The 26,372-nt window shown below is 41.3% G+C and overlaps 1 protein-coding gene across 4 annotated transcripts in view; it reads right to left on the bottom strand.

Moving 5' to 3' along the window:
• OPLAH (5-oxoprolinase, ATP-hydrolysing) overlaps nt 1-24,854 on the bottom strand; it is a 53,339-nt gene extending 28,485 nt beyond the window's left edge. The window contains exons 1-11 of one of the 4 annotated variants that reach the window (XM_003760530.4): nt 24,523-24,854; nt 8,967-9,232; nt 8,343-8,534; nt 7,057-7,156; nt 6,628-6,751; nt 6,224-6,419; nt 5,468-5,633; nt 5,111-5,249; nt 2,193-2,260; nt 1,685-1,950; nt 837-949 (exon numbers count right to left, since the gene is read on the bottom strand). In XM_003760530.4, the coding sequence (XP_003760578.2) occupies nt 837-949; nt 1,685-1,950; nt 2,193-2,260; nt 5,111-5,249; nt 5,468-5,633; nt 6,224-6,419; nt 6,628-6,751; nt 7,057-7,156; nt 8,343-8,534; nt 8,967-9,232; nt 24,523-24,760 (1,868 nt within the window). In that variant the 5' untranslated portion in view covers nt 24,761-24,854. The other 3 variants (XM_023496636.2, XM_023496638.2, XM_023496637.2) reach the window with 3 other exon arrangements.
• Nucleotides 24,855-26,372: the final 1,518 nt, after the last annotated feature.

Below are 26,372 nucleotides of genomic sequence, written 5' to 3'. Positions count from 1 at the left end.
CTGTTCCTCATACTCTCTCACCTCCTCTTCTACACCTCCTGGCTTCATCCAAGTCTTAACTATAGTCCCATCTTTGGCAAGAAGTCTTTCTCAGTCTTTCTTAACTTTAGTATCTTTATTCTGAAATTACTTCCAATTTATCTTATATGTTATTTGTTTGCATGTTGACTCTTCCATTAGACTGTAAGCTCCTTTAAGGCAGGAAATGATTTTGCCTTTCTTTTTATTCCCAAAGTTAAATTATCTTTTATAATTCCAATGCCTGGAACATAGCAGATATTTAATAAATGTTTATTAAGTAACTTCTTCTCCCTAGCTACCTAGGGGTATATATAAATGGTAAGAATAAAAAGGAAAATTTCCAATGGACTTTTTAAAAAAGGGCTGAAGATTTGATAAAATGACAGACTGGAAACCATAAAAAGAACATGGAATGGGAGAAATGCATCTATAGAACTTGGGAGAGAACAACAGGCCAATGTAAGGCACCATGCACACATTCTGTATAGTACCTCCAGATCTTTGTATTTCAGGGATTCCCCCCATTCCCACTCCCCAACCCCCTAGAGTTTTAGTTTACTGAAGGAGGTATTCCTTGACAGGCAGAATCAGGATCAGATAAAGAAGAATATGGGGTAGAAAACAAGGGAGATCCCCGCCTTGGAAGTTATTGATGAAGTGGAGACTTTTTCTGAAGTTACAGCCCCTACAAGCTGAGTTGTTATTGTACCTTCCCAGCCACCTGATCACAGCTCAGTGACAGCTGCAGTGACCAGGTACATGGGGGGCAAGCACTGAGGCACATATCTCCCCACCCGATCCACCCCAACAGGTACCTGTGTATGTGGACAGTGTCCATGCCCAAGGAGCGTGCGATGGCACAAGCATGCTGTCCTCCGGCACCCCCAAAGCATGCCAGTATATGTACTGATGGATCATGGCCTCGAGCCTGGGAAGCAGAGGGAGAGCAGTTAGCATGGTCCCACATCCACCTATATTTCTTGACAACCTCCAAGTCCTCCATTCTCTGGGTACCAGCTTTTTACCCTCTCCCCAATTTCTATCATCTTCTATCTCTACTAGCCCAGAAGCTTGGACATCCTATTCTATTCTTGGTTCTGAGGTTCTCCTAAGAACCAGGAAAATGATTTAGCACCATGGCTTAGAGTTAGACTAGAGTCCTTTAAAAAAAAAAAAAAAAAAAGGAACTGGCAAATATACAAATATTTGGATATATGGAGAAACAGGCAACCAGCATTAAGAACATATGAGTCACTCTTATGGCTAGTCAGTGACCATGGAGTATGATTACAGAAATGGACAGAGAAGAAATGGCCAGTGGCTTTGTGGTTGCTCAGCAGCCAAGGAAAATGGCCAGAAACATGATGATCATTCAGAAGCTGAAAATCATGGTCAGATTCCTAACCCAGAGCTGGTAGACTCAGGGTCTAAAATTAGATCTATTTTTTGAACATAGCCAATGCGAGAATTTGATTTGCTTGACTATTCATATTTGTCACAAGGGTTTTGTTCTTTTATTTCCCCAACAGTAAAATGTAGGAGGAAGAAAAAAATTTTTTTGTTAAAAATAAAATTTAATTTTGAAAAAGGAAGTCAGCAGCCTAGTAGGTGTTTGTCAGTGAGTGGTCAAAGTGGTGAGTCAGTGGCTGGGGAACATTCATACCTGGGTAAGAGCACGGATTGGACGGCACATGGCTTCGTTGGCCACTCGTATAAAACCCATGGCCACCTCTTCAGGTGTTAGTGGATCAACCCCATTGGAGCCTTTGACTAGAAAGTTATTGACCTGAACCGTCACATTGTCCAAGGCCTTCTTAGAAGCCTCTTTGGAGATTGGCTGGTCCTCACCCGGACCAAAGATACAGGGAAAGGAAGATGGAAGTAGGCGCCCCAAGACTAAGTTGGCATCTGTCACTGTTAATGGTCCCCCTAGAAGAAGAAAGTAGACAAAAGAATAATGGATTCGTTGGTGAAAGTAAGGCAGAAAAGGCACTTCAGAGAAGGAGGGAGGAAAGGAGATTTGGGAGAGGGATAAAGGGTAGTATAGGAAGCAGAATATAAGGCTTAAAAGTTTGGAAAGACTTAGAAACATTCAATCCACATGTTTGGAAAGCATCTGAGATGGTACTCAAGTGTGGGGAGCTGAGGTCAGGATCATGGACTTTACTGACCTTTTCTATAGCAAGCAGGACCAGGATGAGCACCAGCTGACTCAGGACCCACCACAAACAGACCAGACCTGAGGGAGTATATGCATGAAAAGTCAGTTTTATGAAAGGAATCAGGGTCTGGCATGGGATGGAGAGCCAGGGCAGAAATGGCAAGGATATCAAGAGTTTCCTCTGAAGGTTATTTTATCTCATTACACCATACTTCCCAAGTCACTGTTGTTGTCATCTACCAGTCTCTAGGATATTCTCCAGCCACCTCAACCACATCTCAGGGACTCAGAACCAGCTTCCTAGTCTTCCTCCCCAACTTGGACTTTGCCATCATCCTCAATAGCTTCCATATTCACAGGGAAGATTCTTCTTCAAACACTCTGGCTTCCCCATTCATCAAACTCAGTTCCCAGATTCTCCATCTTTACTTTTTCTTAGCCACCTAAAGGGATGGTCATACCTTAGACCTTATTATCACACCCCAACTATAGGCAGCAAGGTAGTACAGTGGGTAGAGTGCTAGATTTGGAATCAAGAAAACATGGATTTGAATCCTGTTATCAGCTGCTAACTATCTGACTTAGGGCAAGTCACTTAAGTTCTTTGTGCCTCAGTTGTTACCCTATCTATAAAATGGGAATAAGTGGAGCACCTATCTCACAAGATTACAGTGAGATTCATTCAAATGAACTCTTTACATATATAAAGAGCTTTGCAAACTTTAAAGTTCTGCATAAATGCTAGTTGGCTAGACTACAGTCCATCTGAGATTCAGGACACTAAATCCCCTTCTTTGCTAATAGAACAACCTTTCCTCAGAGCAGCCTCCTAAACTAGCTCTTCTCCCTATCCATCTGCCCTCTTCTAATGCTATCTCTTCCCAATTTTGGCTCCTAGTCAATTCTCTACTTTTCACCCTCTTTTCTCCACTCTTTGAATACTCAGCTCTAAGTCACACTCCCTTCAATAACTATTGCAAATATCCTTTCTTTCAAAACCATCAAATCCCCCCCCAAAAAGATGTTTGCCCTCTACATTAGGGAGAAGAGAGACAATAGAAAGAACAGTGACTGCAGTCAGAAGGTGGGTGCAAAGTTATTCATAATTGATTTCCAGTTTTATGTGCCATCATCTTTTTATTATACAGTGTTATGGAAATGCTTGTTTTATTCCATAAATTAAAAACAAAATAAATAATTATGTGGGGGGGGAAGAGGTGATGGTGGGGAAGGGCAATGGAAGAACAGTGTATAAAGAATCAAAAGACCAGGTGCAAATTCAGGACTGTCATTTAATAATCATATAACCATATACATATCACTCAACCAGTATCTGCCTGCCTCACATGCCCCATCTGTCTGTCAAAGGGAGTTACTAATATCTGAATTTCTTTCCTCCTTCTTTTTCTTGGTTCTTAGTCAATCCTTTACTCTTCAACAGTTACTGAGGGAAATGTGACTTAGGGCTGGGGATTCAGTTCCTGAAACTGAGCAGATACCTAAAAATGCTTTTTAATTATTTGATTTATAAAGTACTCTATCCAGAAAGAGGACTATGGGTACTAAATATGGATCATGACATAAAATTTTCACTTTTCTTGCTGTTATTTCCTTGACTTTTTTTTTTCCTTTCTCATTTTTTTCTCTTTTGATTTCATTTTCTTGTATGGTTAGAAGAATTACACATATTTAACCTATATTGGATTATTTGCTGTTTAGGTGAAGAGGATAGAGGGTAAGGAGGGAGAAAAATTTGGAAGGTTTTACAAGGATGAATACTGAAAACTATCTTTGCATGTATTTTGAAAATAAAAAATTATTATTAAAAATTTTTAATATAAAGTACCTTAAGAAAATCAGAAGAAAAAAAACTTTCAACTGAATGGAAAGCAAAAAATGTTTCATGGAGGAGGAGGTGGTACCTGAGTTGAGTCAATTGCCTACTGAACATCTCCACTGTATTCCTCAACAGCAGCTCAAACCCAGCCTCTCCCAGAGTTCCCTTTCAAGTTTCCAATTTTTATTGATGGCTCAAAAACTCATTATCATCAATCATGCTTTTCTCTCTCCTTTATCCCTCACATTCACTACATTTATTAAAAGCCTCCTATGGACCAGGTGCTATGTTAGTCATTGGGAATATGAAAATAAAACTTCAGCAGTGCCCTCAAGGAGTTTACCTTCTACAAGGAGATATCCAAATAGTCACCACTTCTGCCTCCACAATATCTACCACATCCATTTCTCCTCTCTACTTACAAGCCTACCTCCCTTAATTCAGGCTCTCAGCACCTTATCTCTGTCTCTTCTCTCCTCAAACGAATACCAAAAAACATTCCTCATGTCCAAGCCTAATCCTTCAATATTCCAAGTCCCTACTGGCATTCAAGGCCCTCTGCGATCTAGTTTCAATGTACTTTTCTCTTATTACTTGTCTGCAAGCATTCAACATTCACAGTCAGATGAACCACCAGTCAGCAGTAGCCGGATACTATCTTCCTGTGCGCTCTCATTTCCTTTCAGGCTCATACCTATGTTTGAAACACTTCCTCCTCCTCCTTCTTTCTCGGAGGCCCAACTTCTGCCACTCTGCTGTGAAAGCTGCCCATAATTCTAGCTGAAAGTGATCTCTCCCTCCTCAACTTTGATCTGGGCAATTTCTCAGGGCCTTCCTTTTCTTTGTTATAGTCCTGGTAACTTAACTCCATACTTTTCATGTCCCTGTTAAAGGATAAAAGCTGAGACCAGAGAAAGGATTATGTTTCATCTCAGAACAATGTGATCCCCAAAGCAGTTCTGTGATAAATACGGGTTTAACTGAAAAGAATTACGGCAATGGCAGAGATGTCAGGGTGTGACTAATTGGAGACAAGCAGAAGTTCTAGGTGTGAGAGGAGGATGGGCGGGGAAGGAGAAGGAGATACCGACCTGAAAAAAAGCCTGGAGCCCCCTCCGGCAGCCACGGTGTTGATGTCCAGCTGCGGGGCCTGAATGGTGACACCAGCAGTACTGGCCTCAAACACATGCTCGTAGTCACCCGCAAACCGACTGACGTCTGTGGAGGTGCCTGGGGGTAGGAAGGGGAATGGGGATGTAGTGGAATGGGGGTACGGAGAGAGTCCATCCTCCACTCATATCCAGTCCCGGTAGGAGCAGCCACCCAGCAGGCCCCCTGACCCCACAATTCGGAGGGCCCTGAATCAGAGTGGGGATGAAGGTGGGAAGGGGAGTCCCAGAGCCAGAGCAGCTCCATGCCCGCCCCCGTCCTCTCAGCATTTTCCATACCGCCCATGTCAAAGCCAATGACTGGGTGTCTTCCCTCGGCGCAGTAGGTGGTGACAGCATAGCCCACAACACCACCTGCAGGGCCTGAGAGCACAGCCCTGGAGCCACTGAAGGACGTCATGGGAACCAGACCCCCATCCGAGCGCATGAAGAGCACCTGTACATCCTGAGCAAGAGGGGACATAGGCAACAAGAGCTAAGTATGGGGGGCCCTGGGAAGGGAGACAGGGGCCGAGGAGATCAGGGCACAAGACCAACTGTCAAAGGGGAGCCTATCAAGGTTAAGGCTGCAGGCTGCAGAGACCCTGGGAGAGGTTTTGCAAGGATGAATACTGAAAACTATCTTTGTATGTATTTTGAAAATAAAAAATTATTATTAAAAAAATTTTAATATAAAGTACCTTAAGAAAATCTGAAGGAGAAAACACTTTCAATGGAAAGCCACTCTGCTGTGAAAACTCCCCATAATTCTAGCTGAAAGTGATCTCTCCCTCCTCAACTTTGATCTGGGCACAGATCAGGGGCACAGGGAGCCCAGAGTAAGCAGACATGGGAAGTAAAAGACAGGGGAGGAGTGAGAAATGGCAAACCAGCACGGGGTGAGTCAGTGTAAAAAGTGCCAGGGGAGCACAGAACCAGGTGATTCAGGTTAAAATGCACAGAGTAGAGGAGAACAGGGCTGAAAAAAAACACAGCTGTCATAGGGTGAGGGAGCACGAGTGAGAGGATCCAGGAGGAATAAGAAAGTCTCCTCACCTTCAGGTGCCCCTGGAAGCCTTTGCAGAAGCCCTGCAGGTAGCGGTGGATGGTGGGAGTCAGGTAGGCGTCAGCGCAGGCCGTGTGCCCTCGGGGAACAATCCTCACCATGGGCATCACCTCCGATGACAGGGACACGTGGGTGAAGCCCAGCTCCTGTGCCAGGGCACCCACCTGCTGTTCATGTTGTGCCCACCTGCCCGGGATATATAGGATATTCTTGATAGCATAAGGTGACCTGGAGCACTTTTAGCCTCCCCAGGTGTCCTTGGCACCCGATTGCCAAGTCTCCAACTTCTCCTCCTAGAGCCTCTCCCTGGCTCTTCCCTTCCTCCTAAGTGCCAGACCCCCACCAGCCCCACCACTTCCTGATCAGTCTGCCAGGCCACCCCTCACGCCCTCACATGTAGGAATGCATGAGCACCACAGCCAGGCTCCAGATGCCCCGGGCCAGCAGGCCCTCCAGCTTTGTCCGTAAGCCTTCTAGGTCCAAGGGTCGCTGCACTTCTAGAAGGTCCCCTGTTGAGCCTAGGCGGGAGAAATGAGCAGGTGACTCCCTCCCCTGTCTGAAGGCAAACAAATCGGCACCCCTGCAGATCAACTCCACAGACTCCAGTCCACTCCCCAGCCAGACTCTGACCCCAGAGTCACTTCTCGGCTTTCACTCATCCTCGCTGGGGGCAGGGGGCCGAAGCTAAGAGGGTCAGAGCAGGGAGGCCCTACTAGGCTAGCAGGGGAGGGAAGGTGAGAAAGCAGGATTTGGGAATCGGAAGGGCACCAAACCCAGAAGCTCCCAAATTTGGGTTGAAGATCAGGGTGGAGGAAACGCACACCTTTGATGGGGGTCCCAGCCCCTGGCTCCCTATGATACAGCACCACACGCTCATCCACTTCCACCACCTCTTCATACAGGACCTGCGGCATGGACACTGCCTAGAAGGAGCAGGAGAGGAGTGGAAGGGAGAGAACAACAGCACAAGAGTTATTCCTCCTTTAGCACTCTACTGAAGGTAGATCTTAAGTGTAGTTAGAGATGAAGGATGGGCTGGGAGACATTTCTGACAAACCAATCAAGCGTTCCCCAGAAGAAGAAAACCAAGGGAAAAGTAAGAATTACAGAGTCCAGGGAAGAAAGGCAGAAATGGGGGAACTGAGTGAAGTGAAGAGACTATGGGGCCGAGTACAGACTGACATCTCCAGCCGGCCTTTCTAAGTTCCAGAGACCAGGGACTGTGGAGGGGGAAAAGGCAAGCTAGATAGCTCTGGCCAGGGAACAATTGGTCTTTCCTGGTTCGAACTTTCTTCTGAGCACTGGCCCTTGGCCCAAGTTTTCATTCCAGTCTAACTCCCCCCTCCCTCCAACATTTTTCCCCTTTCTCCCCCTCTCTCTCCCATAGAACCAGTCAGGCTAGTTCCCTTCTTCTGAGGAAAGAACAGACCTCAGGGTATAAAAGAGGGGGGGGGGGGGGAGTTGTTAGGGGAACCAAGTAGATTGCAACAATGGAGACCATCAAAAATACCCACTATACAAAGTTTTATAAGGGGACCTTATCCAAATATACAGAAAAAGGAAAATGCTAGCAGGCTTTTTCTTACACCAGAGATAAACCGGATTTTTTTTTTTTTAATCACTTTATTATCCCTTTAAAGCAGAGATACTTAACCTTAGCTATGTCATAGACCATTTGGGAAATCGAGTGAAATCTATGTGCCTCTTCTCATGCATAAATATGTTAAATACATAATAATAATATAATAAATATAATATAAATATGATAAATAATATAATAATAAATGTGTAAAATAAATAGTATTACAAAGGAACCCAATGACAGTATAATACAGTTATTTTAAAATGTTTTAAGCAAGTCCACAATTAAGAACCTCTGCTTGAAAATATTTCAATTTCTATAGAGCTTTGATAGGGGCGACATTACTAAAAGTGAGAGGTACCTTCCAGGAGAACGTGGTTCCATAGAGAAGGGGGGGACAAGCTGAACTGGGTCGAGGAAAATAGACAATAAATATGTACTGACTGCTACATGCGAGGCAGTAAGATAAGCACTGAGCAAAGAGAAGAACTCTCCCCTGGGGGGTGGGTTAGTCAGTAAGTTCTCACCAGATCAAAGAGATCCCTTCGGGCCTGGTTCCCAATGTAGAGCAAGTCTTTGAAGCCTCGGGTGACCAACAGGGCCATACGCTCTCCTTGGCGCTCCAGTAATGCATTGGTGGCCACAGTTGTGCCCATGCGGATCCAGGCAATGCGGCTGGTGTCCAGGGGCTGGTCCCTGGGTAGTGCCACACCACACTCCTATAAACACAGAGCATCAGGGTCTATCCTCTCTCCCACAAACACTCCTCCTTTCCTATAGATTCATGGGGATTGATCCTCCCCTACCCCACAAACCAATGCCCTTTTCTATAGATTTATGGCAATTGCCTTTCCCCTGACTCCTGTGAGTCAGGGGATCAGACTTTTCAACTTTGGTCTTAGAATCAATGCCCCTCAATTGATGTCTAAAGGCTAGATATCCCCCCCTCAAGTCGCCCCTTTTCTTCCCTTCCACCACCCTGGCATGTTCTGCAACAGAGCCTTAACCCAAAATTTAGAAGTATTCTCAGAGCCCTGTACTAGAGATTGCCAAGATAAAGGCAAAGGGAAAGCTGCTTCCCTTATCACTAATTTTATCATTAATAGTAAAGGCAACAGTATTTTCACAACAGTTTCCTGAGGCAGACCCACCTGCTCCAGGATGCGTCGGATGCCCTCAGTCGGGGCATCTTGGTAATTGGCTGGGTCCTCAGACAGGAGCTTGAGTACCCGCACCCGGCCCCCAGGGCACTGTGCAAATACATCCGTAAAGGTGCCGCCCCGATCGATCGCAAACTGAAACTTCCCCTCCATGATGTTCTTGAAGGCAGTGTTACCGGGACTGGTCATTAAGTCGCTGGCGGACAGGCAAGGCTTGTAGGCTAGGGTCAGCTGGGCTTGTGCTTCTTCCACCACTTCTGAAAAAAATTGGAAGGCAAGGGGTCAAGGTATCAGGCGAACGGGAATATATAGAAGTGCAGGGGCAATCAGGCCAGGGAATCGGGGAGCATGAAGAGGTAGGCAGGCAATCAGGGGTGTTTGGAAGCGGGAGTCAGCGTAGGAAATCAAAAGCTTGACGGGAGTCAGCGCAGAGAATCAGGGAGCTGGGGGATGGAAAGTGGTCAAGTCAGTTATGGACACGCACAGAAAATGGGGACTGACAAGGGAGGAGGGGTATCGGAGGGAGCTGGGCAGTAACAGAAGGGGAAAGTATAGCGAAAGGTCTCCTGGAGTGTGGAAGCGGTGAAAAAAGGGCTAGAGAAGTTTGTAGGAGTGGGGAGGGAGGGGGATGTAGGAAGGACCCGAGGGATGGGACGGACTCGGTTGAGGAAGCAGGGAAAGGAGACTCACACTGATTATGGGTCTTGGCAGAGAAGGGTTTCTGGAGGTTCCCTCCAGGCCTTGATAAAGAGACTGGGGCTCCAGTGAACAGGTTTAGGATAGGTTCCGGCAGGCTGAAGGGAGCTGGGGGAGGGGCAAGTGTCTTGACAGGGAGGAAAAATAGGGGAAGCCAAGGTTCTGATAGTGGAAGGTGAAAAAGAAGGTTCTGATAAGGGTGAGATTGAAGGGAAGTGGATGGAGGAGATAGTTGGGGCTCTCTAACAAGAAGGAAAACAGGACGGGCGCTTTCGGAATATAGGTTAAGGGGGTGAAGCTAAAGAAACTGACTGACAGAAGTGAGGGGTACCGGAGGACTTCCTAGAGACTCCTTGGGACACGACGTCTGAAGGGGAAGGCAGGGGAGCTGTGGACTAGGGGAGGGATACTGGTGGGAGAGAGAAGACTGATCTGTGGGCTAAGAGGGAAGGAAGCGAAGGGAGGAGTAGGAAAGAGCAGCACGTGTGGGACTGGGTGGAGCGGGACGGAGTGGGACGGGCAGGATAGGACAGGGTGGGGACGCACCTAGCCAGGTTCGTCCTCAGTCGGGGCTGGGGCGCGACTTTGGGTTTGGGCTCGAGCTCGGACTCCGTTTGGTAGACCTAAGGCTGTCAGTCGCTTCGACCTCCAGAGCTCGGCTCCCCCCGCCACGCCCCCTCCGTTCCTCTACTCTCCTCCCTCCTCCCTTTTTCTTTCCTGCGCCGGCGGCCCGAGAGATCAGGCCTTAGGGTGGGGAGGTGGAGGGGCAGGTCCCATCCCGCCCAGTAGAGTCCCGTAATTTTATCTAGTCCAGCCCCGAATCTCCCCCCTCCCATGCTACCCCACCCTCTCTTAACTCTCGTCCCCATTGGCTCTCCCCTCCTCCAGCTCCTCCTCTCAGTTTCTCCCCTACTCTGGCCTCCTCTGCCCTCCGTTACCCATTCCACTCCTTGACTTCCTCCTCCTTCAGCCGAATCACTTTAGCGCCTGCCTGGCTTTCCTCCCGCTCTCCCTTGCCATTATTGGCTCCCCCCTCCCACCTTCTGAATTCCCGCCATTCCCGCACCCTTTGCCCTCCTTGGCTCCAGCCTTGGCACTCTCTCACCAGCTAATCCCTTCTCCCTGTTGTGTAACCTCCTCGTCTGGCCCCTCACACAATCCCCTGGGGGAGGAGTAAGTAATCCTTAGGTAAAGGTCTGGATCGTGCTTCAGAAAAAGCATCAGAAAGCCCAGCTGATTAGAGAACCCTGGGATCTTGGCTCGTATACTTTACTGGGGTGGGGGGAAGAGGAGGAAGGAGACTGAAAGATGACGGAAGAGGCGGCCTGGGGGCGATGAAGAGGATGGAGAAATCTGCCCCCTTCTTAAAGAACTTCCTCACCTTCCACATCACCACCCTCTAGGCTAGAAATGAGCTAGAAGTATTAGGCTAGAATGAAGATATTCCAAACCGTGAGAGATAAGATACACTGAAACAGGAGAGGGACAACCAAGACAGACTCATCCCAGAAATCTCACAAGCAGAAGAATGACTCCACTTTGGGGAGGGAAGTGGAAGCAAGACAAACGGGAGGGTCTCTAGGGCTCAAAACACCTCTCCAAACATTGCGCCTGAAAATGTGTCCAGGATCCCTTGGAAGTCATTATATCTTTTCCAAACCAACAACCCCATGCCCCAGCTCCCGTGGGCAAACTCCTATTTTAAACACAGACTCTTTCCTCTCCGCTCCCTCTCTTTGCTCTTCCAACCTGAGCAAAGTTAGGAAATGCTAGAGGATGGTTGGCGTGTGATGCCTCTACTCTTAAAATAATCTGAACCCTTCTCAGAAAGTTGGGTTCTCTCCCCCTTCAGGTCATCCAGTATTTACAGACCCTAAGACGAGAATCTCTGGGTGTTTTCTTCACAACTAAGATCACAAAAACATCCTCCTTGTTTATTTCCTCTCCCCCAACCAAAGATCAGCCTCCAGCATAATTTCAGTCGAGTACATCTGAGGGGGTGAGCCCCCTTCCTTAACACTCTGGGCTCTTAGCTCATGATGCTCAAAACCACCAAAGAAAGGCAACCTTCCCTCACTCTAGAATATACCTGAGAATTTTAACTAGGGGGCCAAGCTACTGAAAGAAGAAACGCAATAGAGCTCTTTGTAAAGGGAAATGTCCTTTTATATGAAAGTTCAACTTTTTTGAGTTTTCTTTAAAAGTCATCTGTCTCTCTACTCTGGGCTTAGTATTTCCTACATTGAGACCCAAGCCAAAATAAAAAGGTAGGAAAACAGATACACACAAGAGGACAGAATTATCTGGAAAGAGCCAGAGAAGTTTATATAGGACAGATTGGAGAAAGAAAATTGTCATTTAATCTTAGAATGAAAGAGCCGTCATAACTCTAAACCCTATCAATTGTATAAATCCTTTTTATTCTGTTTTCATCTTTTGTTATTTTTAAAAGTTTATCTATCCCTCCCACTCCCTTCCACCTCTATTGAGCTAACAAAATGGGTAAAGATGAAAAATAAAATAAAATCAGATACTTATAACTGCCTACCCCATCAAAACAAATGCCATCATTGACCATATCCAAAAATGAATGTCTCTTTATGTATTTTTAAGTTCATCACATCTCTGTCAGGAAGTAAGAATCCTTTTTTGTGGATTCATGTTTTGTGAGTAGATTATTTAAAGTTTTCCAAAGTTGTTCTAATATTGTCATTGTATAAATGGTTCTAGTTCTAGTTCTACTCATTCATTCTATATCAGTTCATAGAATTTTCACGGTTGCTTCAGAAACTATTTCATCATTTCTTTTAGCATAATAAAATTCCATTACATTAATATACCACAATTTGTTTAACCATTCCCTAAAAGTAGGAGCCTATCTCCCTCCCCAGCTTAGTTTCTAATTTTTGGCTACCTGTTTTCTCACACTCCTTCAACATGTGTAATTTTCCTCTTTTGTCATCTTTGCCACTGTGATAGGTTTCTAATAAAACCTCAGGGTCGCTTTAATTTGCATTTCACCAATTATTAGGAATACAGAGCAGGGCTTCTTAAATTTTTTTCACTTGGTTACCCATTTTCACCCAAGAAAATTTTACTTGACCATGGGTATATAGGTATGCAAAATAGGTATACAAATCAAACACTGATAATCATAATTTTGCAGCTCCCATCTTCAGTTACAGAATGTCAAATGGGGTTGTAACCCAGAGTTTAAGAAGCTTTGATATGAAGCACATGGTTACTGATAGCTTGAATTTCTTCTTTAAAAACTGACAATTTATCTGTTGGAAAATGGCTCTTAGTCTGAAAATTTTAAGCAATTTCTTATATACCTTGGATAAAAGACCTTTATCAAAGAAACTCAAAGATTTTTTTTCCAGTTACATGATTCTCTTCCAATTTTTCACTGTTAGATTTGTCTATGCAATAACATTTTTATTTATATAATCAAAATTGTCCATTTTTTCTTAGTGATGCTTACTTAGACATTAATTCTTCCCCTATCCATGGATCATTGGATCTATAGTAATGTTTTTCTATCTCCTCTAGTTTGTTTATGGTGTGATCTTTTATATATAGGTCATGTATTCATCTGAAGTTTATCTTATCATATAGTGTGAGGTGTTGGTCTAAATCTAATTTCTACAAGTCTACTATCCAATTTTCTCAGCAATTGTTTTTTCAAATAGTGAATCTTACCACCAGTAACTGGGGTCTTTGAAGACTGTTACTATATTTGTTTGATTTTGTATGTTGTAGACTTCATCCACATTTATTAACAATTAACATGGTGCCTCCAGTGCTTAGCATAATGACTGGTAGGCATTTAATAAATATTGATTGATTGATGTGTTCCAGAGACTTCACCCTATCTGACCAATACGAAACCATTTTAATGATTACCAATTTGCCAGGAAAGATTTACATGAATTGATGCCAAGTGAGGTGACTAGAACCAAGAGAACATTGTACACAACTACAAGATTATATTATAATCAACTGTGATGGATTTGGCTTTTTGAACAATCAGGTGATTCAAGGCAATTCTAATAGACTTGTGATGGAAAAAGTCACTTGCATCCAGAGAGAAGGCTATGACAACCAAATGTGGATCACAGCACAGAATTTTCACCTATTTTGTTTTTTGCTTGCTTTTTTTTTCTTTCTCATTTTCCCCCTCTTTTGATCTGACTTTTTTTGAGCAGCATGATAAATGTAGAAATAAGTTAAAAAGAATTGCGCATGTTTAACCTGTGTTGGATTACTTGCAGTCTCAGGGGAGGGGGAAGAAGGAGGGAGGGAAAAAAATTTAGAACACAAGAGTTTTCAAGGGTGAATGTTGAACACTATCTTTATATGTATTTTGAAAAATAAAAAGCTATTATTGTAAAACAAAATTTTAAAAAATGATTACTGCGGGGGCGGAGCCAAGATGGCGGAGAAGACACACGCGACTTTCTAAGCTCTTCTCTTACCCTCTTTATCAATATTATATCGAGCCTCAAAAATAGTCTTGACTGCTACAATTCGTAAAGATAAGAAGTAGAACAACTCACCGGTCAAGAAAATCTGCAGTCTCGCCAAAAGGTTGGTTCCGGGGCCAGGGGGGAGATCGGCGCAGACTGGGAGAGAAATTAGGTTCCGAGGAGAGTTTCAAACCGAGGGTGAAGGCACAGATCTCAGCACAAGCTCGCAGCCCCAACCCGCAGTACGGGCTTTTCCTTGGGGCAGTTGTGATCCTGCACAGCAGGAGGACGCAGCCCGGGTTAGCCTCCAATCTGCGCAGTGGGGAGCTCGGCTTGGGGCAATAGAGCTTTTCCAGGGCCGATTTGCATCAGGCAGAGACGCTGGGCAGAGTTTGTGGCTGTCTGCGTTCTGCGGTCAGCTGCTAATACTCACAGTCCCACAAGAGGCTCCGCCTGGGGCGGACACTTTCACCACTTAGTTCTAGCCGAGGGCAATCGATAATCCACTCAGCCCTACTAAGCAGTTTGATAGCTCGGCCAGTGCTGAATCCACTTCCTGTTGGGGGAAGGGAAAACTCTCACCCAGAGCACTCCCATACCTCGGAGCCGGAAATCGGTTTACATCTTTCCCTGCTCTGCAGAGGAAGCTGGTAACCCCTTGCCTAGGAGACCACCCTAAAGGCTTTAAAACATGAATAAAAAGATGAAAAGAACAATCGACAGCTTCTATGCAGAAAAGAGCAGGTCAGAAAACCTGAAGAGACCTCAAACAGCAAAAATGCATCAGACTGTCCTCCTTTACATAATGCTCTCATAGAAGAGACCATTAAAAGTCTCAAAAGAGAGTTAGAAGATAAATGGGGAAAGGAAAGAGAAGCCTTACAAGAGAGCAAACAACTTCCTGAAATACGAATTGAAAAGTTAAAAATTCCCAGGAAGTGCAGGGAAACAAAATTGGTGAATTGGAAAAATAAAAAATCTCAGGAAAGTAAGAATTGTGAATTGGAAAAATAAAGAATTCACTAGAAAGTAGGATTTGTGAATTGAAAAGACAAAGAATTCTGAAGAAAGTAGGATCCGTGAATTGAAAAGACAAAGAACACGCAAGAAAGTAGGATCTGTGAATTGAAAAGAAAATAATTCACTAAAAAAAATTAGTGAAATGGAAAAAATTCCACAGACCAAAACAATACATTCAAAAACTCAATTGGACATATACAGAAAGAAGTAAAAAGCTATTGAAGAAAATAATTTTTAAAAATTAGAACTGAACAAATTGAAACTAATGATTCATTGAGACAGCAAGAATCAGTCAAGCAAAACAAAAAATGACAAACTGAAAAACCACGAATTTTCTACTTGCAAAACGACAGACTTGGAAAATAGATCTAGGAGAGATAATCTGAGGATTATTGGACTTTCTGAAAACTATGATGAAAAAAAAGAGCCTAGATACTATTTTACAAGAAATCATCAAAGAGAACTGCCCAGATGTAATAGAATCAGAAGGTAAAATAGGCATTGAAAGAATTCATCGAACACCTTCTGAAAGAAACCCTAAAATAAAACCCCAAGGAATATTGTGGCAAAATTTCAGAACTATCAGATTAAGGAAAAATTTTACAAGCAGCCAAAAACCATTTAAATACCGAGGTGCCACAATAAGGATCACCCAAGATCTGGCTGCCTCTACATTAAAGGAAAGAAGGGCCTGAATATGATATCTCGAAAGGCACAAGAACTTGAGATGCAGCCAAGAATAAACTACCCAGCTAAGCTTGAGCATTTTCTTCCAGGGAAGAAGATGGATATTTAATGAAACAAATGAATTCCATTTGTTTCTGAAGAAAACCAGAACTAAACAAAAAATTTGATCTCCAAGAATAGAACTCAAGAGATGCAGAAAAGGTAAAAATAACTCTTGAGAATTGTATTTCTGTTGTGGATATACAAAAAGAATACATGTATAATTTGATTGTACTGATATAACATAAAAAGGGAAGTAGATATGGAAAAGGGATGATGGCAGAACAAGGTGGGAAGGAGGGATAAAAGAGGGAAACCACATCCCACAAAGAGGCTAAGGAAACTTATCATATCTGAGGGAATTTAGAGAGGGGAGGAACATTGTGTGAATCTTACTCTCATCAGAGTTGGCTCAAAGAAAAATAATTGACATTTGTTTTAGAGAAAATTCTCTCTCCTCATTAAAAACGGGGAGAGGAAAAGGAAAAGAAAAAGAGTAATAAGGGAAGGAAGGGGGAAAGACTCAAAGGGGGGGAGGGAGGGATTATAAAGAGGATAAGTATCGTGATACAAGAGGGGTAATAAGTTTAAAAGGGGAAAGAGGGTTGGGGAGGCAAGAATAAGTAAAGCACAATCTGGGGTTATTAGGATGGCAGGAAATACAGATTTAGTAATTCTAACCGTAAATGTAAATGGATGAACTCCCCATAAAGAGGAGGCAGATAGCAGACTGGATCAAAGTCAGAACCCTACAATATGTTGTTTACAAGAAACACATTTAAAGCAGGGGGATACATATAGAGTAAAAGTAAAAGGCTGGAGCAAAATCTATTATGCTTCAGGTGAAGTCAAAAGTAGGGTAGCCATCCTTATCTCAGATCAAGCAAAAGTAAAATTGATCTAATTAAAAGAGATAAGGAAGGTAACTACATCCTGCTAAAGGGTAGCATAAACAACGAAGCAATATCAATATTAAACATATATGCACCAAGTGGTATGGCACTCAACTTCCTAAAGGAGAAGTTAAGAGAGTTGCAAGAAGAAATAGACAACAAAACTGTAATAGTAGGAGATCTCAACCTTGCACCTCAGAATTAGACAAATCAAACCACAAAACAAATAAGAAAGAAATTAAAGAAGTAAATAGAATATTAGAAAAATTAGGTATGTTGGATCTTTGGAGAAAATTGAATGGAGATAGAAGGAATATACTTTCTTCTCAGCAGTTCATGGAACCTATTCAAAATTGACCATATATTAGGACATAAAGACCTCAAATTAAATGCAAGAAAGCAGAAATAGTAAATGCTTTCTTTCAGACCATGATGCAATAAAACTACATTCAACAAAAACTTAGGGGAAATAGACCAAAAAGTAATTGGAAACTAAACAATCTCATCTTAAAAATGATTGGGTGAAGCAGCAAATTATAGATACAATTAATAATTTCACTCAAGATAATGACAATGATGAGACATCATACCAAAATTTGTGGGATGCAGCCAAAGCGGTAATAAGAGGGAATTTTATATCCTTAGAGGCTTACTTGAATAAAACAGAGAAAGAAAAGATTAATGAATTGGGCTTGCAACTAAAAAACTAAAAAGACCAAATTAAAACCCCCAATCAAATACTAAATTGGAAATTCTAAAATTAAAAGGAGAAATTAAAAATATTGAAAGTAAAAAACTATTGAACTAATTATAAAAACTAAGAGTTGGTTCTATGAAAAGCCAATAAAATAGATAAGCCTTTGGTAAATCTGATTAGAAAAGGAGGGAGGAAAATGAAATTAGTAGTCTTAAAATGAAAAGGAGAACTTTCCACCAACGAAGAGGAAATTAGAGAAATAATAAGGAGTTATTTTGCTCAACTTTATGCCAATAAATTTGATAACCTAAGTGAAATGGATGACTACCTCCAAAATACAGACTTCCCAGACTAACAGAGGAAGAAGTAAATTGTTGAATAGTCCCATTTCAGAAAAGAAATAGAACAGGCAATTAAACAACTCCCTAAGAAAAATCCCAGGACCAGATGGATTTATATGTGAATTTTACCAAACATTTAAAGAACAATTGGCCCTAATGCTATATAAATTATTTGATAAAATAGGGAATGAAGGAGTCCTACCAAATTCCTTCTATGACACAGACATGGTACTGATACCTAAACCAGGTAGGCTGAAAACAGAGAAAGAAAATTATAGACCAATCTCCCTAATGAATATTGATGCTAAAATCTTAAATAAGATATTAGCAAAAGACTACAGAAAATCATCTCCAAGATAATACACTATGATCAAGTAGGATTTATACCAGGAATGCAGGGCTGGTTCAATATTAGGAAAACTATCAATATAATTGGCCATGTTAATAACCAAATTAACAAAACCATATGATCATCTCAATAGATGCAGAAAAAGCATTTGATAAAATCCAACATCCATTCCTATTAAAAACACTTGAGAGTATAGGAATAAATGGACTTTTCCTTAAAATAATCAGCAGCATCTATTTAAAACCATCAGTAAGCATCATATGTAATGGAGACAAACTGCAACCATTCCCAATAAGATCTGGAGGAAACAAGGTTGCCCACTAGCCCGTTACTATTTAATATTGTATTAGAAACGCTAGCTATAGCAATAAGAGCTGAGAAAGAGATTAAAGGAATAAGAATAGGCAATGAGGAAGCCAAATTATCACTCTTTGCCGATGACATGATGGTATACTTAGAGAATCCCAGAGATTCTGCTAAAAGTTATTAGAAATAATCCACAACTTTAGCAAAGTTGTTGGTTATAAAATAAACCCACATAAGTCATCAGCATTCTTATATATCACTAACAAAATCCACCAGTCAGAGTTACAAAGAGAAATTCCATTTAAAGTAACTACTGATAATATAAAATATTTAGGAATCTATCTGCCAAGGGAAAATCAGAAACTTTATGAGCAAAATTACAGACCACTTTTCACACAAATTAAGTCTGATCTAACCAATTGAAAATATTAAATGCTCTTGGATAGGGCGAGCAAATATAATAAAGATGACAATATTACCTAAACTAATCTATTTATTTAGCGCTATACCAATCAGACTCCCAAAAACTATTTTAATGACCTAGAAAAATAACAACAAAGTTCATATGGAAAACAAAAGGTCAAGAATTTCAAGGGAATTAATGAAAAAAATCAAATGATGGTGGCTTAGCTGTACCAGATCTAAAATTATATTATAGAGCAGCAGTTACCAAAACTATTTGGTATTGGCTAAGGAATAGATTAGTTGATCAGTGGAATAGATTGGGTTCAAGGGATAAAACAGTCAACAAATATAGCAACCTAGTCTTTGACAAACCCAAAGATCCCAGCTTTTGGGATAAGAACTTACTGTTTGATAAAAATTGCTGGGAAAATTGGAAACTAATATGGCAGAAACTAGGCATTGATCCATACTTAACGCCATACACCAAGATAAGGTCAAAATGGGTTCATGACCTAGGATAAAGAATGAAATTATTAATAAATTAGAGGAACATAGGATAGTTTACCTCTCAGACCTGTGGAAGGGGAAGGTCTTTATGACCAAAGCAGAACTAGAGATCATTACTGATCACAAAATAGAAAATTTAGATTATACCAAACTGAAAAGTTTTTGTACAAACAAAACTAATGCAGACAAGATTAGAAGGGAAGCAATAAACTGGGAAAATATTTTTACAGTCAAAGGTTCTGATAAAGGCCTCATTTCCAAAATATATAGAGAATTAACTCTAATTTATAAAAATCAAGCCATTCTCCAATTGAAAATGGTCAAAGGATATGAACAGACAATTCTCAGATGAAGAAATTGAAACTATTTCTAGTCATATGAAAAGATGCTCCAAGTCATTATTAATCAGAGAAATGCAAATTAAGACAACTCTAAGATACCACTACACACCTGTCAGATTGGCTAAGATGACAGGAAAAATAATGATGATTGTTGAGGGGATGTGGGAAAACTGGGACATTGATTCATTGTTGGTGGAGTTGTGAACGAATCCAACCATTTTGGAGAGTAGTTTGGAACTATGCTCAAAAAGTTATCAAACTGTGCATACCCTTTGATCCAGCAGTGTTACTCCTGGGATTATATCCCAAAGAGATTATAAAGAAGGGAAAGGGACCTGTATGTGCACGAATGTTTGTGGCAGCCCTTTTTGTAGTGGCTAGAAACTGGAAACTGAATGGATGTCCATCAGTTGGAGAATGGCTGAATAAATTGTGGTATATGAATATTATGGAATATTACTGTTCTGTAAGAAATGACCAACAGGATGATTTCAGAAAGGCCTGAGAGACTTACACGAACTGATGCTGAGTGAAATGAGCAGGACCAGGAGATCATTATATACTTCAACAACAATACTAGATGATGACCAGTTCTGATGGATCAGGCCATCCTCAGCAACGAGATCAACCAAATCATTTCTAATGGAGCAGTAATGAACTGAACTTCTATACCCAGAAAAGAACTCTGGGAGATGACTAAAACCATTACATTGAATTCTAATCCCTATATTTATGCACACCTGCATTTTTGATTTCCTTCACAAGCTAATTGTACAATAATTCAGAGTCTGATTCTTTTTATACAGCAAAATAATGTTTTGGTCATGTATACTTATTATGTATCTAAGTTATATTTTAATATATTTAACATCTACTGGTCATCCTGCCATTTAGGGGAGGGGGTGGGGGGGGTAAGAGGTGAAAAATTGGAACAAGAGGTTTGGCAATTGTTAATGCTGTAAAGTTACCCATGTATATATCCTGTAAATAAAAGGCTATTAAATTAAAAAAAAAAAATGATTACTGCTTTGTAGTATAGTTTGAGAATTGAGAGATCCTCTTTCATCTCACTTTTTAAATATCATTACCCTTGATATTCTTGACCTTCTGTTGCTCCGAATGAATTTCATTATAGGATTTTTCTGCAGAATCTCTTTTCTTTCCTTTTCTTTTCTGATAGTCTCTTTCTTGATGTACTTTTGTCTTCTTAATTATATCACAAAGTGCCCAAAAGTAAAGAACTTGTCTCTATATGATCCTAAAGGACACACCAATTTCTCCATTTTTAGTTCTAATTTTTGTATTAATTTTAATTTTTGTTCCAACAACTTAGAGGTACACTGACAGCTGTTTTTCTTCATCTTTAAAATGGTAATCATGATAGCATATAGCCTTCTTGTGAGAATTAAATGAAATATTTGTAAAACATTTTTCAAACCTTCAAGTTCTTTATAAATACTAGTTGTTATTATTGTATGTCATGGGATATGGGTAGATATAAGCATTATCTGGTCTATCACCTTCTAGCCCCTCTCATCTCATTCTTTTGAGCCATATGTTTCAACAGCTATTTTTATGTCCTCTTCATCCTCTGCAATTAAGCACATGTTGGCACATAAGCAAAAATTATCTTCAGAATCATCATTTTTTTTAAACAAATGCTTATCATGTACATTGCAAGATAAAATGAAAAAAAAAAGTTCTATGAAATGATGTCTCCTGGTGCCTTTGGATTCACAATAAAATCATTTCCTTTCTTTGCCTCTCCCACAACAACAACACAACCTTGTGAGCTAGGTTCTATATTCATTTATATTTTATTATATTGGTGAGAAAATTAAGGCACTAAGTGCCCGGGATCATCTAGCTAGTAAGGGTCTGAGGCAAGATTCAGAATAAGATCTTAATTCCAAGTCTAATACCCCATCCATTATGTCACTTAGGTGCTTCCAAGGCAGCTTCCGAGCCATCTTTTCCTTTAGCCTTCCTTTTGTCTTCTGGTTTCCTTTATCTAGGGAAAGTCAAGTATCTTGGGAGTCTAGTGCAGATTCTTCCCCTTGATTAGCTGATGCTAGAATCAGTTCCTCTAGTGCTATGCTCACCCATTGATATCCATCTCACATTTATTTAAAGTACCAACAGTAAAGTTAGAGACAGCCTCCTCATCCATTTCCCCCTCCATGGAGGAAACAGAAGGGAATCAAATAGAATTAAAGGACTTTTGTTTTTTTCTTTTATTCTTCATAGGATGTCAAGGCTGGGGAATTTGCCACCTCGTGGTGATGAGCCCCTCCAAGGTTCTTACAGAGCACTCCTAGTCTGCAGACTGTTTTGAAGTCTTTCCAGCATGGCAGAACCTGTCAGAGCTTGCTTCTGGGCCAGCCTACTCTTTAAGAACCCAGGGTCACTGAAACCTGTACCAACTAGGTACAACCCTCACCCCCATCCCTGGAATTTTCAGCAGAGTAAAATCATACTTTGTGGCTGAGCTGTTAAATCTGTGAATTGACCCAGTAATTAAAAAGCAATTTAGCACATATGCTCCCCAAAGTTACTAAGCTTCATACCCTTTGACTTAACAAAAGGGAAGGGGAGAAATCTATATGTATTAAAAATATGTGTAGCTGGGGGCAGCTAGATGGCACAGTAGTTAGAGCATCAGCCCTGAAGTCAGGAAGACCTCATGGAGGTCCTGAGTTCAAATTTGACCTCAGACACTTAACACTTCCTGGCTGTGTGACCCTGGGCAACTCACTTAACCCCAATTGCCTCAGCAAAAAAAGAAAAAAATTTATATGTAGCAGCTCTTTTTGTGGTGACAAAAAACTGGAAACTAAGAGCAATCATTGCTTGGGGAATGGCTAAACAAGTTATGGCATAAAAATTTAATGGAATAACTATTGTGCCACAAGAACTGATACAAAGCAAAGTGAGCAGAACTGGAACAATTAATATAACACATTGTAAAGACAAACAATTTGGAAAGACTTAAGATTTGTGATCAATGTAATGGTTCCAAAAGACCAATGTCAAAGCATGCTTTATACCTCATGACAGAGAGACAATAAATTAAAAATACAGAATGAGAGACATATATTTTTGGACATGGCTAAGATAGAAATAAATTTGTTTTGCTTAAATATGCATATTTATTTGAATGTCTTTGTCTTTTTTTCCCCAGAAGAGAAAATAAATGATTATTAATTTAAAAAAACATATTTAAATTTTTGCATCCAGAGAGCCAAAATATTTTGTGGCTGACTCTCATGCTTATGAGTGTGGCTATGATGAGTCAGGAGTCATGAAATAGGTGTGACCTATAGGAGAATTTTCTGGGGGCCAATCCACAGAAATATAAAGTATCAAATTTGTATAGTGGTTAGGCAATACTTGAGTACAAAATGAGGTAAGATCATGACTGCCCTCTCAACACTTTGAGCTCAAGAACTTGATGGTATTCATATACAAAGAAAAGACATCTGTCTTACTAAAAAAAAAAAAAAAAAAAAAAAGGTCCGTCTGTCTTTAATGCTTTCTTGCCTTCCCCTTATTTAAGTCAATTCAGAACTGGCTTACTGGGCGGACTATTATGAATGGTCTGATGCCAATGGGGGAGGAGATATCTAGTGCAGTACTCCCAGGAATGTAGGGTGTGGAGCATTTCTAAAAATCAATAACATGGATAAAAGCATAGATGCTTAAATTTTCCAAATGGCACAAAGCTGCATTTTAAAACTAATGCAGATGACAAAATCAGGATTCCCTCCAAATGTTGCTAGAATGTTAAGCCAAAACTAATCAAATGAAACCAAATCAGATCAATGTGGTCTTGCATTAACTACACAAATATATCTGGAAGGTTTGACTAGATAGTAATTCATTTGAAAAAAAATTAATTTTAGTAGACTGTGAGCTTGATAGGACTCAGAGTGTGCTGTTGCTACCCAAAAAAGTTAATGTGCTCATCTTGGATTGAAGTAAGGGAAGGACAGTGCCTAAGACCAGGGAGTTCACAGTACTCTGTCCTATTCAGATAACATCTGAAGTACTGGGTTCGGATGTGAACATCACATTTCAAGACAGACCTTGATAAGCTAAAGGTCATCTAGATGTGGGCAATTACTAAATTACCTCAGTATCATACAGTGTAGGGATCAGTTGAAAGCACTTTAGTCTAAACAATTTTAGACTAAAGAAGAAAAGGAAGAAAAGACAGGGTAGCTGTCTGCAAGTTCTATCATGTAGAAGGGAAATCAGATTTGTTCTGTCTGTCCCCAGGGAATAAAACTAGGAGCTGAAGAGAAGATTTAAGCTTAATGCCAGGAAAACCTTCCTAATGAGAGCTACACAAAAGTGAAAAAGGCTGAGTAGGTATCTTTTCAGTAAAAGTCTCTGGGCAAAGGCTGAATGACCACTTACTGGTATGATGTGCAGTTTTGTACTCAGGTATCTTTGGACTCAATGGCCTTGGAGGTGCCTTCAAACTCTGACAGTGATTTTGTCTTGTATTACCTATTATACTGGGAAGTCTTTGAAAGTAGAGTCAATGTTTTACTTATCTAATGGATGGATGGATAGATGGATGGTCTTTCTCCTCTACTTTCTGTCTTGATGAGTCTATAATCTTATCCACAACATAGCAATCCCTTATATCGTAGCAAAGAGGGTATACATAGGAATCCTGGTAACTTTTTGTTGAATACAGTTACCTTTCCTGTGATTATGTCATTTAATTACTCCCTATAGCAGCATGCTGGTCCCCCAAAATGCACCCTTTCCCTCTCAAAGCCCACCCACCTCTCTGTGAGTCCTTGAACTTGATGGTCCTACGTTTGGGAATCTGTGTAGTGGAGTCGGCCGATGTCATGAGAATCCCACAGTTCAATAAGGTGGCACTCCCCCCTGGGCTCTTGAGTGCTGTCTTCAGCTCATGGTTCTCTCGGATCAATTTGACCAGTTTCTTCAGTTCTTCATTTTCTTGTACAAGCCGCTCAATCTCACTCCTAAGTTCTGCATAGTTGTTGAGGAGTGACATGCCCTGGGTCAGTAGGGTGGATTCAATCCACCAAAAGCCAAAACACCTTAGGTGCCTGAGATGAAAAGGCCTCTTCCCTAGAGAATATGCCAGGATGTCTCTGTGGGACTCCAGAGTATTGTGAGGTCAGAGGCTTCTCTCTCCCACTCCTCCACTCTCCATTCCTACTGGCTTCAAGTACACAGAGAATCAGAGGCTCTGAGACATATGACCAATGTTGAGAATCCTGAAGGGTTCAAGTGGGATCATTTTAGAACCGCAGTGCAACTGCCAAGTCCCCTCCCTGGTCCTTTTTTCTTTCTATTCTGGGCTGTTAGCCCTGACCTCTTTCACCAAGTTCTCCCTTCCTGAGGATCCAACCTAAATCACTCTGACTCTCATTGATTGGCCACCAACAGATTCCAATCAAAACCTCACTAGGTCATTGCAATCAAAACCTTGATGACTTAAAGTGAGTGTAAATAGCAATTATTTCCATTCTGATCAGAAACCCTGAGGGTTTTCCTCTCCCAGATTTATATATATATATATATATATATATATATATATATATATATATATATACAGAGAGAGAGAGAGAGAGAGAGAGAGAGAGAGAGAGAGTGACAAAGATCTGAATGGGAGTTGCCTCAGACTAATTGGGATCTAGGAAAGACCTTAGCCTCAAAAATGCCAAGGTCACCTACTACATCCAGGGCATCTCTACTCTTTCTGATCTATAGTTTGCTGCTGAATACAGATGGCTCCATAGGAGAGAGGGAGGCTAGTGACTTTGCACAGCCTTGCCACACTTAAATAAAATTCAATTGTGATGATGTCATCTTCCTGCTGTTATGGTCCTCTTCGAGAACAAAGAATAACCCTGTTCATGCTCTCATAAAAGAATATGCTGGCTTCCATGTGTCCTATCCTCTCTCTCCTCTCCCATAACAGCATGGGGGAGGGAGGGAGAAAGGGTGTGGAGGTCCCTAAGGGTTTTGCTGTTTGTAATTATGGAGAAACTTAACTTCAAAGAATCCGTGACTTCATCAGTGTGGATATTTTCTCCACAATATACAGGACAATTCCATCATCCTTTCTCATCTTATGCAATTCTCACCCACAAACAGGCCAGTACAGTGCCATGGGCCAATGCTGGATTTGAAATTGGATGGCATGAGATTGAATCTAGCTTCTATTTTTTGCCCTGGGTCACCTCAAACAAGACATCTAATCTCTCTGAGCCAGTTCCTCATTTGATGATGCTATGAGCTATTAGCTATGAGCTAAACTACTTCCCAGGAATTGTTAAAATGATCCTATCCTGTTCCTTTATTAATCATCAGATCAGTTCTCTTGGTCCGTTTTGTTTGTATAGAATGATGTAAAGCCCAAACTCTCAATCAGCTCATTGAGCCTCCTTTGTTAGCCTCCATTGTCTCAAAGACATGAGGCCCAAACCCTTAATCAGCTTATCCTCTCTCAGACTGTCTAGATTACCATGTTTTTAAACAATTCTGGGACCAGGGGGATTCCACCTGGCTTATCCTTGAACCCTCTCTGACCTCTTTCCAATTCCTCCCTGGTTCTTCCCCCTTACTCCCTTGATATCACCCTTATTTCCCCCTCCTCC

The sequence above is a fragment of the Sarcophilus harrisii genome, chromosome 1, assembly GCF_902635505.1.
Source record: "Sarcophilus harrisii chromosome 1, mSarHar1.11, whole genome shotgun sequence".
In the NCBI taxonomy this organism is placed as follows: domain Eukaryota; kingdom Metazoa; phylum Chordata; class Mammalia; order Dasyuromorphia; family Dasyuridae; genus Sarcophilus; species Sarcophilus harrisii.
Note: the sequence above shows the minus strand (reverse complement) of the source record. Positions and strands in the feature narration are given on the sequence as shown.